The following is a 19,320-nucleotide window of genomic DNA, read 5'->3' as shown; positions in this document are numbered from 1 at the left end:
TCTTTGCTCCATAGGCCACAATCAAAGTTTAATACAGAGAGTCAAGGATCAAATCAAATCACATATTTATTCTCACACGAAATACCGTTTTCTTAAACAATTTTCATCATTATGGGGACCTTCTAAATTAAATTCACGGAGTGGCTGCCGAATTCACCCATGTCGGAGAACTGCAATTTATCTTGGTACACATGAACTTCACTCAATAAACTAAGAGTATGGCGAGTACCCCACAAGAGCAGAACAGAGTCATCCAAACTATTATTTCAGAAACAGAACATGTCCACCACTAACATTGAGAGGCTGCTGCCAACACACTGACACTGACACTGACTCAACTCCAGCCACTTTAATAATGGGAATTGATGGGAAATGATGTAAATATATCACTAGCCACTTTAAACAATGCTACCTTATATAATGTTGCTTACCCTACATTATTCATCTCATATGCATACGTATATACTGTACTCTATATCATCGACTGCATCCTTATGTAATACATGTATCACTAGCCACTTTAACTATGCCACTTTGTTTACATACTCACCTCATGTATATACTGTACTCGATACCATCTACTGTATCCTGCCTATGCTGCTCTGTACCATCACTCATTCATATATCCTTATGTACATATTCTTTATCCCCTTACACTGTGTATAAGACAGTAGTTTTGGAATTGTTAGTTAGATTACTTGTTGGTTATTACTGCATTGTCGGAACTAGAAGCACAAGCATTTCGCTACACTCGCATTAACATCTGCTAACCATGTGTATGTGACAAATAACATTTGATTTGATTTGATTTAGTTTTAAATACTATAATAACAGTGATTTTGTCAGTTTTTTCAGTTATTTGTGGTTATAAAACCTAAATCAAGCTAATTATATTCCAAGTATATAAAGTGTATTTCGTCTTCTCCAAAAAAAGAGGCCTGATTTTGCAGTGTGAAATGGAACTATCCCAAACATTAACTAAGCCTTCCCTGTATCTCACAACAGGCTGTCCCCAACATGTCCTCCCTGATCTTCTCCTGTAGCTGGAGGGGTGATCCTGGGCATCGGTTTCAATGCCAACCTGATGGTGTTCTCTCTTTGCCAAGTAAAACACCCCGAGGAAGAACCGGCTGGATATCCTGCTGCTCTGCATGGCCTTGGCAGACTTCCCCGGCATGCTGCTCATCCCCTTCACAATGCACTCAGGTAGGTTATTTATCCCTTATTTTACCAGGTAACTTGACTGAGAAGAACTTCTAATTTACAGCAACGACCTCGGGAACAGTTAAAGGGGAGGGGGGGATGAATGAGCCATTTGGAAGCTGGGGATAATTAGGTGGCCATGATGGACAAATTGGGAATTTAGCCAGGACACCGGGGTTAACACCCCTACTCTTACAATAAGTGCCATGGGATCTTCAGTGACCACAGAGAGTCAGGACACCTGTTTAACATCCCATCCGAAAAGACAGCACCCTACACAGGGCAATGCACTGCCATGGGATATTTTTTTTTAGACAATAGGAAAGAGTGCCTCCTACTGGCCCTGCAACACTACTTCCAGCAGCATGTGGTCTCCCATCCAGGTACTGACCAGGTACTGACCAGGTACTGACCAGGGACTGACCAGGACCAACCCTGCATAGCTCCAGAGGAAATCCAGCATGGGATACAGGGTGGTATGCTTCTGGCTGTTAGAGGTCAGAGAGCATGGCTCTGGCAGACCTCCTCACCTTGCTGCTCATCCCCTTCACCCTGTAGTCACGTAGGTTGCCGTTTCGAATCCCAGGTCTGACTGGAAAATTGTGGTGGGCCAGCAACCTGAGGGTTGCCAGTTTGAATCGAGGAAAAAAAACACGTAAAAAACTGTTGAGATGGGTATGTGAGCCAGTTACTATACTGGAGGGTTGGGATGTGAGCCAGTTACTATACTGGAGGGTTGGGATGTGGGCCAGTTACTATACTGGAGGGTTGGGATGTGAGCCAGTTACTATACTGGAGGGTTGGGATGTGAGCCAGTTACTATACTGGAGGGTTGGGATGTGGGCCAGTTACTATACTGGAGGGTTGGGATGTGGGCCAGTTACTATACTGGAGGGTTGGGATGTGGGCCAGTTACTATACTGGAGGGTTGGGATGTGAGCCAGTTACTATACTGGAGGGTTGGGATGTGGGCCAGTTACTATACTGGAGGGTTGGGATGTGGGCCAGTTACTATACTGGAGGGTTGGGATGTGAGCCAGTTACTATACTGGAGGGTTGGGATGTGGGCCAGTTACTATACTGGAGGGTTGGGATGTGAGCCAGTTACTATACTGGAGGGTTGGGATGTGAGCCAGTTACTATACTGGAGGGTTGGGATGTGAGCCAGTTACTATACTGGAGGGTTGGGATGTGAGCCAGTTACTATACTGGAGGGTTGGGATGTGGGCCAGTTACTATACTGGAGGGTTGGGATGTGGGCCAGTTACTATACTGGAGGGTTGGGATGTGGGCCAGTTACTATACTGGAGGGTTGGGATGTGGGCCAGTTACTATACTGGAGGGTTGGGATGTGGGCCAGTTACTATACTGGAGGGTTGAGATGGGTATGTGAGCCAGTTACTATACTGGAGGGTTGTAATAGGGATGTGGGCCAGTTACTATACTGGAGGGTTGAGATGGGTATGTGAGCCAGTTACTATACTGGAGGGTTGTAATAGGGATGTGGGCCAGTTACTATACTGGAGGGTTGAGATGGGGATGTGGGACAGTTACTATACTGGAGGTTTGGGATGTGGGCCAGTTACTATACTGGAGGGTTGTAATAGGGATGTGAGCCAGTTACTATACTGGGGTGTTGAGATGGGGATGTGGGCCAGTTACTATACTGGAGGGTTGAGATGGGGATGTGAGCCAGTTACTATACTGGAGGGTTGTAATGGGGATGGGGGCCAGTTACTATACTGGGGTGTTGAGATGGGGATGTGGGCCAGTTACTATACTGGGGGGGTGGGGATGTGGGCCAGTTACTATGATGGGGATGTGGGCCAGTTACTATACTGGGGGGTTGTAATGGGGATGTGGGCCAGTTACTATACTGGGGTGTTGAGATGGGGATGTGGGCCAGTTACTATACTGGGGGGGTTGAGGTGGGGATGTGGGCCAGTTACTATGATGGGGATGTGAGCCAGTTACTATACTGGGGGGTTGAGATGGGGATGTGGGCCAGTTACTATGATGGGGATGTGGGCCAGTTACTATACTGGGGGGTTGAGATGGGGATGTGGGCCAGTTACTATGATGGGGATGTGAGCCAGTTACTATACTGGGGGGGTTGAGATGGGGATGTGGGCCAGTTACTATGATGGGGATGTGAGCCAGTTACTATACTGGAGGGTTGAGATGGGGATTTGGGCCAGTTACTATACTAGAGGGTTGTAATGGGGATGTGGGCCAGTTACTATACTGGAGGGTTGAGATGGGGATGTGGGCCAGTTACTATACTGGAGGGTTGATGGATTCAAAAACATAAAAGCTGAGGACTTCCATTCCTCTGTGACAATGAATTAACAATACCTCGTCTTCTTCGGCTACGCGTGGCCGCTGGGGGACACCTCCTGCAAGGTGTAGCAGTTCTCCCTGGCAGTCAGCCCCTAAAGCCTGTGAGCTGTGTCCATGACGCCAGGCCATGATCAACATCAACCCCTACTACCATGGACCTGGTGATCCTGATCTGGGCATCAGACATCTTTATCAGTCTGCCTCTCAGGATCTTTGGCACTAAGGATAGCTTTGGGGCCTGGCCTGGCTGATGTTACTATCTATCTGTCCAACATGCAAGAGAACCACTACCAACAATGGCTTGGTTTGATACTGTACCCTATTTGTTATATGGTAACCAACTTTTTACCTGGTCCACTTCATTTTTTATTTAACCTTTACTTAACTAGGCAAATCAGTTAAAAACAAATTCTTATTTAGAATGACGGCCTAGGAACAGTGGGTTAACTGCCTTGTTCAGGGGCAGAACAACAGATTTTTACCTTGTCAGCTCGGGGATTCGATCTAGCAACCTTTTGGTTACTGGCCCAGCGCGGTAACCACTAGGATACCTGCCACCCCAGGTTTTTGGGAACAGAGTGCAATTTCAGATAAACATAATGTGTGACAAGAAGCCTTATGTTTAATTCAAAGAATGTCACTGGAAGTAACCAGGTCTGTTTTGAAAAATAAATAATAATTGTACTGTTATTTAATTTTCTAAAACAAAATGGTGTCAAATGTTAATATGAGAGCACACAAACATTCAAATCCAACAGGCGGCCCTGAGCCAGTACATTCTCTACCTCTTTGTCCCCATGCTGTTGATCGCTTTCAACTACACCCGCCTGGTCTGCTTCCTCCACAAGAGCCCTGTCATATCTGTAGTGCCCGACAGCACGCGGCGAGCCTCCCTCATGGTCTTCCTGGCAGCCGGAGCCTTCTCTTGTCTGCTGGCTGCCCGGGTATGATGATGATGATGATAATGACTTCATTTCTCCATTAGGAAATTATTTTTGCATCCTTTTCTTAAATGGCATCTTATTCCCAATATAGTCCACTAGATTTGACCAGGGCCCATAGGGCCCTAAAGAGTGAATAACTATTCTGATGACTCTTCTTTATTAGGTACATCTTGGAGCTGTGTGTGTACGTCTCCATCGCCACGGCCAGTCCTGGGAGATTTCTACTTCACCTGCCGGTGCTTCGGTACCTCCACCCCTGTGTTAACCCTGCGCTGCACGTGCTGCTGTCTGAGAGGAACAGCCAATGCAGTGGTGCCTGCCTCTTTAACTGCAGCAGGAACTGAGTGCAGCCGCAGGTCGTCGGCGTCACCACAGAGACCATGTAGACCATACACACACTGGCCACCAGGGGGAGCTGGCTTTGCTTTGGCATGGGGCTGATCTCTAGTCTGGCTACCAGTCTGTTTAGCTATCATTACACTCCTTACCACAACTGTCACGCTAAACTCGTTGGCATATGACACTGAGTACAAGCAGTGGAATGTTCTCTAAACAGACTGGTACCCAGGATAGACCAAGCAGTGGAATGTTCTCTAAACAGACTGGTACCCAGGATAAACCAGCAGTGGAATGTTCTCTAAACAGACTGGTACCCAGGATAAACCAAGCAGTGGAATGTTCTCTAAACAGACTGGTACCCAGGATAAACCAGCAGTGGAATGTTCTCTAAACAGACTGGTACCCAGGATAAACCAAGCAGTGGAATGTTCTCTAAACTGACTGGTACCCAGGATAGCAGCATACCACCCTGCATCCCACTGCTGGCTTGCTTCTGAAGCTAAGCAGGGTTGGTCCTGGTTGGTCTCTCGATGGGAGACCAGATGCTTCTGGAAGAGGTGTTGGAGGGCCTGTAGGAGACACTCTTTCCTCAGGTCTAAAAAAATACCCCAAGGAGGGGACGTTAAACGGTCACTAAAGATCCCATGGCACATATCGTAAGAGTAGAGATGTTAAACGTGGTGTCCTGGCTAAATTCCCAAGCTGTTCCTCAAACCATCATGGTCACCTAATCATCCCCAGCTTACAATTTGCTCATTCATCCTCCTCTCCCCTGTAACTATTCCCCCTAAATAGCAGCTTTAGCAGCTGTTGTCTATTCTCTTGTGACAGATGATACATAAATATACCATACATTATTTGAGTAGCTGGCTGTAAATGAGAATGTGTTTTCAGTCAACTTACCTGGAAAATAAATGATAGTGGAATTCTTTAAATAAATATTGTGTGTGTGCTGGCCAGCTACTCAGCCAGCTACTCAGCCAGCTACTCAGCCAGCTACTCAGCCAGCTACTCAGCCAGCTACTCAGCCAGCTACTCAGCCAGCTACTCAGCTAGCTACTCAAATAATGTATGGTATATTTATGTACCATCTGTCACATGAGAATAGACAACAGCCTGGCTACTATTTAGGGGTAGGGGAATCTTTTTTTATCTTATTTGAACTTTCTCCCCAATTTAGTGGTATCCAATTGTTAGTAGTTACCATCTTGTACTGTTGTTTGTGCAGATGAACATGGCACCTTCAGGAGTTTTGGAAATTGCTCCCATGGATGAACCAGACTTGTAGAGGGCTACAATTTTTTTTCCAAGGTCTTGGTTGACTTCTTTTGATTTTCCCATGATGTCAAGCATAGAGGCACTGAGTTTGAAGGTAGGCCTTGAAATACATCCATAGGTACACCTCCAATTGACTCAAATAATGTCAATTAGCCTATCAGAAGCTTCTAAAGCCATGAAATAATTTTCTGGAATTTTTCAAGCTGTTTAAAGGCACAGTCAACTTAGTGTATGTAAACTTCTGACCCACTGGAATTGTGATACAGTGAATTATAAGTGAAATAATCTGTCTGTAAACAATTGTTGGAAAAATGACTTGTGTCATGCACAATGTAGATGTCCTAACCGACTTGCCAAAACTATAGTTTGTTAACAAGAAATTTGTGGAGTGGTTGAAAAACTAGTTTTAATGACTCCAACCTTTAGTGTATGTACGCTTTCAACTTCAACTGTAATTATTGTGTGATGTTTGTAACACTTAAAATAACTCCATACGGTCTGAATATGAATATTGATTCAGTACATAGTATTACATTACAATGCAGTACATTAGCTCACATTCATTGATGAGGTTCCTGATGTGGTCTTGTTGTGTTGATGATGTACCGATCTGTTTCTTTTCATTTCTTCAGTTACTTTCCGCTTCTTCTTGTTGGGTTTCATTCTCGCCGGATCAGAATGACACGTGCTGTATATTGGATAAAAAGGGGGTAACTTATTATTGTTTTAATGTTAAACTTGTTTTATTGTCAGGCACTCACTATTTATATATTGTAAATTCCATTGTGTTCAGACAGGAATGTGATTAAAATTTCATTACATTAATTTGATTAATCGATTTAAACTTTTTGTTTGATTCAGTTGTTTTGTATGCTGAAGTTACTTTTGGAACCCAAACAGACCTGGGATCAGGCTAATGAAATGCCACTCACCTTTGGAAACAGGCTCCTGAGTCTGAGTCGGTCCCCAGGTGGGTGAATATGGGGCATAGTGGTCGCAGAAACAGCCATTCCATCCCTGCTGACATGCTGGGTAGTTCCTCAGGCTCAGAGACAAACTCCCTTACAGGAACCGGAGGCAGTGGAGGGAATCTATGAACAGAGATTCAATACATCCATCCTAAGGTAAAATGGGTATGGCATGTCACCAGGGTTGGGATCAATTACATTTTAATTTAGGAAATATTCAGGAAGTAAAATTAAGTGAAAAACAAAGGGAGAATTGGAATCAGATTTTCATGCTTATTTCCTCAATTGAAATGGAATTGACCCCAAACCTGCATGGCAAAACATGTTAGTGCATATACTGTTAATGAAATGTGTTAATAAATGGCAGTTTGTTTCCTCCTCAGCCTCCTGTAATGTACCTCCTAACTCTTCACTCACTTTGGACAAGCGCCATCTATGTTTTATCTTGTGTGGCAATGTGTGTACGGATAACAGCCGCTGTTGTGTTAGTCCGTTTTTCTGTTAGGAATATGGAGACCGTCTGGTGTCTGTCCAACTGTCGGTTTATCTCTTTGTACTACTGACTCTGGGACAGTGTACCAGAGTACTCTAAGACCATCTTAATGTGAGAGGAATAACATATCAAACAGGCTTCTGTTGGTGGATATTTGACTGTCTATTTGAGATAATCTATTGAGATACTAAACTGGGTGAAATTAAATAAGACATCAACGGATAAAGCTTGTAAACATGATTACAACACACAAATGACAGCACGTTTAATGAGTGATCTTGGACAGGTAGAGCGAGGGTTACTGTGTGAGGTCTGTCTGTGGAGAATAAAAGGCTATGTATTTTCTAGTGGCTGCCACTGATATCCTTGGTCTTCCTGAGTCCTGTTGTTGTCCTCCCGGTCCTGTCCTCCGTCAGTCCTAGACCGTACCACAGCTGGCACTTACACTGGTGTCCCTGAGCTATGCTGCACTTCGCCTGACTACACACACACACACACACACACACACACACACACACACACACACACACACACACACACACACACACACACACACACACACACACACACACCTATAATGTCTACTATTGTATTTTTACTGAAGGTACGTCAACATTTGTACATCTACATATCTATATTTATGTATATCAATGGGTAACTATGTGTCTTTACCTGTTGGATGGGAGTTGCAGGCTGGATGGGGCGGTGTAGGATGTGGGTCCTCTCCCTGTTGAGAGAGACATAAGAATTTAGAATAAATAGAATGCCTTTCACATACAGTATGTCAAAGAGAGCAGAAATGGCAATTTCTAAAAAAACGACAACAACGTCTCAGACAATGGCAATTTGACTGGTACGCTTTGAATTCAATTGCAATGCCCTTTCTAGTCATTTTGATTCTATGGCTGTAACAGTTCCATCTACCACTCTCTGCTTACACTGGACTGGGGAGAGCCTTCTGATGGACTTGTCTCCTACAGGCAGATTTGCCAGGCCGGGCAGTCGCTCCCCGTCTCTGTTGTCCCGGGGAAGCTGTGAGTGGGGCAGGTGGGTGGCCTGGGGGCACTGGCAAGGACCCCAGTCGTAGCCTACAGTGCAACATGGACAAGATGGGATGGATGGATACAGATTAGTAATGAGAGGCAGGTATGTGGTGTTACAGAGAGAAGTATTGAAGGCAAAGAAGAGAAGCAAAGAGAAGAGAGGAAAAGAGAGGAGAGGAGAAGAGAAGAGAAGAGAGGAGAAGAAGGAGGAGAGGAGTGGAGAGGAGAGGAGAGGAAAAGGGAGGAGAGAAGAGGAGAAGAGAGGAGTGGAGAGGAAAGGGGAGGAGAGGAGAGGAGAAGAGAGGAGAGGAGAAGAGAGGAGAGGAGAGAGGAAAAGAGAGGAGAGGAGAAGAGAAGAGAAGAGAAGAGAAGAGAGGAGAGGAGAGGAGAGGAGAGGAGAGGAGAGGAGAGGAGAGGAGAGGAGAGGAGAGGAGAGGAGAGGAGAGGAGAGGAGAGGAGAGGAAAAGGGAGGAGAGGAGAGAGGAGAGAAGAGGAGAGGAGAGGACCTTGAAAAGACCTACTCTACCATTGAGGGTCAACTGCATCCTGCTCCTCACATAATCAGCCATCAGGTGCTGCAGGTACTCCGACTGTAAAATCGAAACCAAGACAAGCCGATCCTTCAAATAACGTACTGTAGTGTAAAACAAAGTGTTGTCGGCTTTGACTTGTCAATAAGAGTTCTACCTTCGATGTCATGGCCGGCTTCTTTGTGTCAAAGACAAGGTATAGGACAGATACCTGGAGGAAACACGCAGGGAGGATGGTGATACATGCTCTGAACATGTATCATCATGATAAAGGAATAACTGAGGGATGCAGAAATAAACACATGCTTAAGAGGAATGCTTATTTACATGCACAACAGGAGAAAACAGACATTCAGTGGTTCAAATGAATATCATGTCGTGAGTGTGAACGTGGGAACGCAGTATTCTCCTACACCACTTGAGGGGGGTAAGAGAATGATGAAAAATATAACCAGTGTAACAGTCTTTCTCTCCATTCAGAAGGAACGATAGACTGCCTTCTTATCTGGAGGACTGGGCTCAGGGGGGACCAGTTGTCTCTCCCTCCATTTTGGAGGTTCCCTCCTGGGCACTGCTGGAGGAGCCTTTAACTGGAACACAAACAGAGGCCCCATACACACTCAGGTTCTACAACTGATGTACAACACATTTGACACAATGGTTGCAGCTAATACAACAGATCATTTCTGATGAACTTGACTGCACAAAAAACGTTAACACAACCTTAGAGGAGACACAACACAATGGTTGTGTAAGTGACACCACACAATGGTTGTGTAAGTGACACCACACTCTCTACACTCTTAGAAAAAAGGCAGTGGGAGGATATTTTGAGGGGTTCCGGGTAGAACCCTTTTGAGTTCCATGTAAAATCCTCTGTGGAAAGGGTTCTACATGGAACCAAAGGGGTTATACCTGGAACTAAAAAGGGTTCTACATGGAACCAAAAGGGTTCTACCTGGAACTAAAAAAGGTTCTACATGGAACCAAAAGGGTTCTACCTGGAACTAAAAAAGGTTCTACATGGAACCAAAAGGGTTCTACCTGGAACTAAAAAGGGTTCTTCAAAGTGTTCGAAATGGCACCTTTTTTTCTAAGAGCGTAGCCCTCCCTTGTACATCTATCCACCAGTTCCTGTTTCACCTGACATGCTTTCCTTTTCATCAGATTGGTGAGCAGGGTCAGGGTCAGGGTCAGGGTCCGGGTCAGGGCAGGGTAATGGTCAGGGTCAGGGTCATGGTAATGGTCATGGTAATGGTCAGGGTAATGGTCAGGGTCATGGTCAGGGTCATGGTCAGGGTAAGGGTCAGGGGCATGGTCAGGATTAGGGTTAGGGTCAGGGTAATGGTCAGGGTCAGGGTAAGGGTCATGGTCAGGGTTAGGGTAATGGTCAGGGTCATAGTCAGGTTCAGGGTAATGGTCAGGGTTATGGTCAGGGTTATGGTCAGGGTAATGGTCAGGGTAATGGTCAGGGTCAGGGTTAGGGTCAGGGTTATGGTCAGGGTCATGGTCAGGGTCATGGTCAGGGTAATGGTCAGGGTAATGGTCAGGGTCAGGATAATGGTCAGGGTAAGGGTCATGGTCAGGGTTAGGGTCAGGGTAATGGTCAGGGTCAGGGTCATGGTCAGGTTCAGGGTCAGGGTAATGGTCAGGGTCAGGGTAATGGTCAGGGTCATGATCAGGGTTAGGGTAATGATCAGGGTAATGGTCAGGGTTAGGGTCAGGGTTATGGTCAGGGTAATGGTCAGGGTCAGGGTAATGGTCAGGGTAATGGTCAGGGTCATGATCAGGGTTAGGGTAATGGTCAGGGTCAGAGTAATGGTCAGGGTAATGGTCAGGGTCAGGGTAATGGTCAGGGTAGGCTGGCAAAGGAGAAGGACTTGCTAGCTCCATGTCAGTCACACTAACAAGTGCTAATGGCCCCAAGTGGTTAGCTGATTATGGCCTTTGTCCTAACATATTCCATCCATGCTATACACATGTTCAGGTGTGCACATTTATCAATATGTACAGTGCATTCAGAAGTATTCAAACCACTTGACTTTTTCCACATTTTGTTACGTTACAGCCTTATTCTAAAATGGATTCAATTGATTTTTTCCCTGATCAATCAACACACAACACCCCATAATAACAAAGCAAAAAATAATATACAAAACTGAAACATCACATTTACATAAGTATTAAGACCCTTTACTCAGTACTTTGTTGAAGCACCTTTGGCAGCGATTACAGCCTCAGGTCTTGGGTATAACGCTACAAGCTTGGCACATCTGTATTTGGGAAGTTTCTCCCATTACTCTCTGCAGATCCTCTCTGCTCTGTCAGGTTGGATGGGGAGCGTTGCTGCACAGCTATTTTCAGGTCTCTCTAGAGATGTTGGATCGGGTTCAAGTCCGGCCTTTGGCTGGGCCACTCAAGGACATTCAGAGACTTGTCCCGAAGTCACCCCTGCATTGTTTTGGCTGTGTGCTTGGGGTCGTTGTCCTGCTGGAAGGTGAACCTTCGTCCCAGTCTGAGGTCTTCAGTTCTCTGGAGCAGGTTTTCATCAATCTCTGTACTTTGCTCCGTTTATCTTTCCCTCGATCCTGACTAGTCTCCCAGTCACTGCCTCTGAAAAACATCCCCACAGCATGATGCTGCCACCACCATGTTTCACCGTAGGGATTGTGCAAGGTTTCCTCCAGACATGATGCTTGGCATTCAGGCCAAAGAGTTCAAACCAAGCGGGCTGTACTCTAACATAAAGGCCTGATGCTGCAGACATTTTTTGGTACCTTTCCCCAGATCTGTGCCTCGACACAATCCTGTCTCAGCGCTCTATGGACAATTTCTTCGACCTCATGGCATGGTTTTTGCTCTGACTTGCACTGTCAACTGAAGGACCTTATATAGACAGGTGTGTGCTTTTCCAAATCATGTCCAATCAATTGAATTTACCACAGGTGGACTCCAATTCAGTTATAGAAACATCTCAAGGACGATCAATGGAAACAGGATGCACCTGAGCTCAATTTCAAGTCTCATAGCAAAGGGTCTGAATACTTATGTAAATAAGGTATCTGTTTTTTATTTGTAATAAATGTGCAAAAATGTCTAAAAACCTGTTTTCACTTTGTCATTATGGGGTATTGTGATGTCATTATGGGGTATTGTGATGTCATTATGAGGTATTGTGATGTCATTATGGGCTATTGTGTGTAGATGGATGAGGTAATTTTAGAATAAGGCTGTAACTAACAAAATGTGGAAAAAGGGAAGGGGTGTGAATACTTTCCAAACGCACTATACTTGGGAGTTCCTCTTCATTTTCATTGCCTATGATGTTAAAAGCATGGGACTTACAGGCTTCAATACATATTTGCTTTTCTTCAACGTCTTTTTGACACCATTATCCTGTAACGTAAAAGGATAGCAAAAATCAAGCATACTAAGATGAACTAACAAAGGAAACTGATCCGTAAGGACAAATCTGACAGTGTAGTCCATATTGAGAGAGAGAATGACACAAACATTCCAATGATGATACTCACCCCATTTTCCTCTCTCTCCCTGGCTCTGACCAGGGGAGATCTGTTCCTCTCCTTCTTGGACTTCAGCTTCTTACGGGACGTCATCTGTGTTATAAAGAGAATACAAACAGTTATTAGTCACCTCGAAAAACACCTACCCAGAGACAAAAACTTTTTGTTAGCGAGACAGTAATACTACTGTTACTACCTTGTCGAAGGCCTGGAGGTGAGTAGGAGGCCCATCCGTCTGGGAGCTGTTGGATCCACTCGTGCTGGCCTCGTGGTCGGTCAGTGAGGTATCTGTAGGCTTGATGTCTATTGGCAAACCTGCCTCCTGTCTCATGATCTCCTGTAGCTCTCTCAAACACGCGCTGTACTGCAGAAACAACACACCAGTGAGATCTGTTTCAGTATAGCCACTGTGCTTACACTGTGGACAAGCAGATATCGGCAGGACTACAGACAGTTGTGTCCGATTCTGGTCCCACCTTTGTCCGGTCCGGGTCACAGTAGTCTAGTAGTGTGTCACAGAACTGAGCCCCCAACATCTCTAGGTCCTGAGTGCTGAAATGGGTCCCCTTCCTCTTACCTGGAACCCAACCAAAAGTGAACATCTTTGGTCTGAATCTGACTTGTAAACTCTGAGACGTGCAGAGTTCACTCTGAATCAAGTACTTTAGTAATAATACGTCTATGAAATGTTTATTTTCCATTCACTCACTGTATATAGACTTTTTGTTTTCTTTTGTTCTACTGTATTATTGACTGTATGTTTTGTTTATTCCATGTGTAACTCTGTGTTGTTGTACGTGTTGAATTGCCACGCTTTATCTTGGTCCAGGTCGCAGTTGCAAATGAGAACTTGTTCTCAACTAGCCTACCTGGTTAAATAAAGGTGAAATAAATAAATAAATAAAAATGTAACTAACGTTTGGTAGAACAATCTGTCTCCACTGTCTCTTCTGCTAGAGATGCAGCAATCCTTTTTTTAACCAGGCAAGTCAGTTAAGAACAAATTCTTATTTTCAATGACGACCTGGGAACAGTGGGGTTAACTGCCTTGTTCAGGGGCAGAATGACAGATTTGTACCTTGTCGGCTCGGGGATTCGTTCTTGCAACCTTTCGGTTACTGGCCCAACGCTCTAACCACTAGGCTACGCTGCCGTGGATATCCTTACCGATGTTAGAGCCACAGAACGATGTCTCCAGGGTGAAGGAGTTGAGGACCCCCAGCCTCCACAGAGACACTCTGCCTGTTCCCTCCTTACTGCGCTGTACCTTGAACTTACAGCTCCCGAATGAGAACTGAGGACACACAAGATTAGCTGAATCTTGGAAAACACCAACAGCCAACATGAGAAAGAACTAGGCAGTTCAGATCAAGCTAAATTCTGTTTAAACTGTGTGATCTTATCTCAGCCATTTCATTTCATTGGGGCTGTGGTTCATAAAGTGTCTCAGAGTAGGAGCGCAGCTCTAGGATCAGATTAGCCTTTTAGATCAGAATGAATAACATTACATGGACAGTGGGGGACCTGATCCTAGATCAGCACATACTCTGACACACTTTGTGGATACGGAACCTCGTCTTGACTAAAACAATGAGTGAGGAAGAGTAATGAACCATGTCAGGGCAATTCTTGCTGAGCATCAGAGGGAAGACTCGTTCGTGAGGGTGTCTGTCAGCGGGCCGGGGGTTCTCACAGCCGTAGGTGAAGACGTTGTGTTTACGGCTGTGTCCATGGAGATCACAGTACAGCAGCACCTTACGCTCGTCACACAGTCTGGAGAAGATATGTGGTATTATTGTTTGATCAAATTGTCTGACTGATTGGTTAACTGATTTGATTGGTTAACTGACTGATTGGTTAACTGACTGATTGGTTAACTGATTTGATTGTTTAACTGATTTATGGATAGATTGGTTGATTGTTTAACTGATTGATTGGTTAACTGATTGATTGGTACCTCTGGACCATGGTGTGTGTGGCCCACACGGTAGGGAAGGAGTCTCTGAGGATGGACTTGTAGTTGCGGTTGAGGTCACGTCCGGTCAGCGAGCAGCGGTAGTTTCCTACTATAACCCCGTCCGGGTTCAGCATGGGCACCAGCTTGAAGACGAAGGCATCTCGGAGTAGCGCCGCATCCGGAGAGTCCCCCAGCAGGAAGTTCAGAATACCCCTCATCACCCAGGAGCTGTTGGTCGGTTGTATATTTGATGTATAGTATGGCACTCTATCAGAGTTATCCTACCATGCTTTACGGAATGAAAATAAGACTTCACTTAGATTGCGTGGCAATAAAGAAATCAGGACTCTGAATTTGGTCAAAAGCAGTGCACTATACAGATACCTCAACCTCAACTCTGGGCCTGGAAGCAGTGCACTATACAGAGACCTCAACCTCAACTCTGGGCCTGGAAGCAGTGCACTATACAGAGACCTCAACCTCAACTCTGGGCCTGGAAGCAGTGCACTAAACAGAGACCTCAACCTCAACTCTGGGCCTGGAAGCAGTGCACTATACAGAGACCTCAACCTCAACTCTGGGCCTGGAAGCAGTGCACTATACAGAGACCTCAACCTCAACTCTGGGCCTGGAAGCAGTGCACTATACAGAACCCTCAACCTCAACTCTGGTCCTGGAAGCTAGTTCCACTGCATTTTCATTGTTCCCCTCTAATCAGGGACTGATTTAGACCTGGGACACCAGGTGGTTGCAATTAATTATCAGGTAGAACAGAAAACCAGCGGGCTCCGGACCTCGTAGGGTCAGAGTTGAATAGCCCTGATATACAGAATAGAGTGCCATTTCAGAAACGTCCAAAGCACTACCCGTTGATCTGTACCTGTTGGTCTGTACCCGTTGGTAACTGCCTGTTGGTCTGTACCCGTTGGTAACTGCCTGTTGGTCTGTACCTGTTGGTCTCTACCCGTTGGTCTCTACCCGTTGGTTTGTACCTGTTGGTCTCTACCCGTTGGTCTCTACCCGTTGGTCTCTACCCGTTGATCTGTACCCGTTGGTCTGTACCCGTTGGTCTGTACCCATTGGTCTCTACCCGTTGGTCTGTACCCATTGGTCTCTCTACCTGTTGGTCTCCCCGGGGTGTATCCGGGCAGTCAGCACCACAGCAGGCTTGTGAATCCTGTCCTCACGATGGGATGGGTTGGTCACCGTCAGCACCGGAACCAGGTTACCCGCCAGCGACCGGCACAGAGTCCGCACCTTACAGAACCGCGAGCGGTGGGGGTCCCGCTCGATCTCGGACAGGTGGGCCCACAGGTTGGAGTAGGTGTAAGGGAAGCAGTGGGCCAGGTAACAGGTGTCCTGATCAAGGTAACAATAATAACAACTTCACTCTATTGTAAATACAATGTATTATATTGTGTATTTGAAGAGAAGTATAATATATATTGATATATTGTAACATGTTGCTTAAATAAGCCAAAAGAAATGACAACAAAATCACCATTTATACCTGGTTCTAACATGCATCCTTTGATCTGATCTTGTCCACATTCTGATTGGGCCCACATTTTTAGACAAGTGTAGACAATTAAAAGATGCATTGTGATCAGATCTTCCTGACCACCTCAGGAGGTATTCAGACAGGCATTATGTCTGGATATCTTACAAGTGTAAACAGATCTGGACACACCATTTAAATAGTGATTATCCCTCCTTCTAAAATCATTGACAGGTGGCACTATTGACTTATGGCATCAATATGTAAAATGTAAATAAATACATACATATTATTTTTTAAATAATACTTGTCGAATAATTTGCATACAGGGACGGACCAGGAAATCTATTCACAATGCGGACACAGTGGATGGATATGACATATTTTAATACCATGTGTAGACATATTTCTCAAACTGTGGGTACAATCAGAATGTGGTCAAAGGATTAAAGTCAGAGCTGGCCCTTTTCCATTTAATGATGTGATTGATTGTTGGCTCCAAGCACCGTTTCATTGATTTACACAAGACAAGAGGATAAGAGTTCAGCACTGTGGTTCTGTCCCTTTACCTGGTCATAAGGGAAGCAAAAGGTCCAGGAGAGGGAGTAGCAGGGCTGGTCGGCGTGGTGCCGTCCGTTACGTTGGTAGGAGACCTGTTGGCCCACGCGGTGCCAGCCCACCCCCTGGATCCGGGCCTCCTCCTCAGAGTAGAACAGAGGCAGCTGCCCCTCTTCATACAGACTGGTCACCTTCAAATCAACATCTATTCATTATTATTACTTATTAAGTGTTAAGCTACTGTGTGTCATATTTTATTTCACCTTTATTTAACCAGGTAGGCTAGTTGAGAACATGTTGTAAAATACTTCACGACATAAAAAGAGAAGAGAATAGACGTGAGGGAAAAGAGTCCCAGTAAAAATGGTAATAACTACCTACCTTCAGCAGGTTGGTGATGGTGAAGCGGTAACGAACCCCCGCCCTCGTGTTCCTCACCCGGAAGTAGAACCACTGAGTGTGCTTCTCTGTGTACAGGTCCGTCCGCAGGGAGAGCTCATAATCAAATTCACCACTGGAATGAAATTAAATAAGATTATACAGAATGAAAATGACTGGGGACATTCATTCACTCAGAACTAGGATGTGTGACAACATACGAGGATTGAAATCGAATCACACAACACAGAAAATAAGTTGTAGGTGAGTGAACATTCATTCACTCATAACCTTGAATGACAGTGTGAGGGTTTGCAATACTTATGGATGCTCTGTACTCACACCCTGGTTGCTTTCAGCAGGTTGCCACTCTCGAAGCGTCCTTCGAACAGCAGAGTGATGTCATCAGGGCCAGAGAGAGACACAGCAGCAGCGGTCAGGGAGGAGCGACGGCCCCCCACACGAGAACCCAGGAAGTAGTTATCTTTATCTGCACAGACATGGACATTTAAAACAAAGAGACACATGACGTGTCCTGGGGATGAGCATTTGTTTCTATCCATGTGCACTTGATTTGTCTTGACTGGAGAAATGGAATCAGTGGAGTACCCCCCCCCCCCCCCCATCTGAAGCTCCAAACAAAACAAACAGCCTTCTATTTGTACCCAGGCAGGTGTGTGGAAGAGCTCAGTGATTGACAGAGTGGACATTTGATTTTATTTGAGTTTACTTCTCTGTGTGTCATACACAACGGTGCCTTCCACTTCAGACTCTGGTCTCAGCCACTCGCTGGTGTTCTTCTGAGCACACAGCGGCTCTGGGAAGGGAGGAGCCCACTCTGACAACGGACAAGAGACAAAATAGGGAGGGCTGCTTTGCTTGGAAAAAAATATATATAAATAAAAAATGTGCTCTTTGGATCTAAGATTGAGAGAGCTTTTCCTGAATCTCTTTTCAGTACATGAAGTGCTCTTGTAATGTGATATTGACTCTGGCCTAAAGTCTAGCTTTCCTCTAAATGATTAGACATCTCTTGAGACCTCCCATTTCTCTTTAATCTGTAGTAGTCTCACCAATATGCTGAATTTCCCCCGGGATGACCTCCCACTCGTGGGGCCAGCGGGGCAGTGTTTGGGACACATGTCCAGACACACCGTACAGGTGTCGGGGCTCCCTGAGGCGAGGCACAGCCCTTCCCGACTGGATCTCAAATACCACCTGGGTGGTTCTGGGTAGTGGAGAAACACGTGACACATCTGTGTGGGAAGAAGTTTGGGTTTTTAGCCAATATGGTGAGCAGTTTGGGAAGCAGTTACAATACCTGTAGCTTCACGACTAGTTTAACTACAAGTTCCATTGGTTTGGTGAAAGTTAGTTAGTTTAACTAATTTCCAAACCATGTAGTTAATTCAGTGATTTCGTTGTTCTTTGAAACTTTAATGATACAATAGACTTAAACATTTCTTACAGCTCTACCTTTGACAGTGAAAACAAAACAACCAAGCTATGGTTGGTGCTATGTACCATCCTGTTCTTGGATTCTATCTCACCTTCACTCTTGTGGGAACACTCCTCCTCCGCAGGTGCCTTCACATGTTCTTCATCCTCCAACTCCTCTTCATCATCAAAAGATGAGTAGCTGAAAGAACTGTGACATGTTCTTCTATGAATGTTGTCCCTCATCTCATTGTCATCCCCTGTAAATCCTGTGGAATGGCAGGATAATTTATCTAATTTTGAACGTACATCAGGGTAATCTCACTCACCGCGAGACTGCAAGCTTTCATAAACATGCATGAATCTCATGCCATGATCTCGGTGTCAAGATCATACCAACCCTCATATTGCCTGTTGTAGAGAGGATACATCGTAGATGCATGTCCTTATAGAACGGTTTCTACGTCTGTGTCTTCGTATTGTTGCCCATGGAACTGTTGGTATCATGAATATAGTTTTCTGAAATAGTCACACATAGGTTATGATTGTGAAGTCTGCTTCTAAAAAGCATAATAAACATGAGTCAGGTAAACCCAGCAGAACACCATTTTTTGTTGTTTACAGTTGCAATATCAATTTCCATAGTGGTTTGAGGGCAGATTTCCAAAATACCTCTCTTTGGAATACTGCAGCCAGTCAACCAGACTGTAATTCAATCTGACTGCACAGAAATTCACCCCATCACTTAAAACTTGCTGGCCTTATCTCATTTAGCAGCGTTGTACATTCAAAAAGATGAGACACACACTCCAGAAAGTCAGAGGCCAGCT

At 45.1% G+C, this 19,320-nt stretch overlaps 1 protein-coding gene across 1 annotated transcript; it reads right to left on the bottom strand.

Moving 5' to 3' along the window:
* Positions 1-6,493: 6,493 nt before the first annotated feature.
* On the bottom strand, positions 6,494-18,921 carry LOC110500139 (cytosolic carboxypeptidase 2-like). The gene is made up of 22 exons (XM_090215612.1): positions 18,891-18,921; positions 18,604-18,759; positions 18,127-18,309; positions 17,784-17,891; positions 17,396-17,543; positions 17,057-17,189; positions 16,687-16,866; positions 15,740-15,978; positions 14,620-14,847; positions 14,276-14,435; positions 13,830-13,956; positions 13,139-13,239; positions 12,859-13,026; positions 12,672-12,755; positions 12,484-12,534; positions 9,626-9,728; positions 9,296-9,384; positions 9,135-9,198; positions 8,504-8,653; positions 8,238-8,292; positions 7,037-7,195; positions 6,494-6,792 (listed from the first exon to the last, which is right to left on the bottom strand). Exons 1-22 carry the CDS (start codon positions 18,919-18,921, stop codon positions 6,654-6,656), a joined length of 2,856 nt encoding a protein of 951 aa, XP_090071738.1. The 3' UTR covers positions 6,494-6,653.
* Between the last annotated feature and the right edge of the window lie 399 nt (positions 18,922-19,320).

The sequence above is a fragment of the Oncorhynchus mykiss genome, chromosome 2, assembly GCF_057628025.1.
Source record: "Oncorhynchus mykiss isolate SJ-2025 chromosome 2, ASM5762802v1, whole genome shotgun sequence".
Lineage (NCBI taxonomy): Eukaryota > Metazoa > Chordata > Actinopteri > Salmoniformes > Salmonidae > Oncorhynchus > Oncorhynchus mykiss.
The sequence above is the reverse complement of the archived record's forward strand: the minus strand, read 5'-3'. Positions and strand labels throughout refer to the sequence as shown.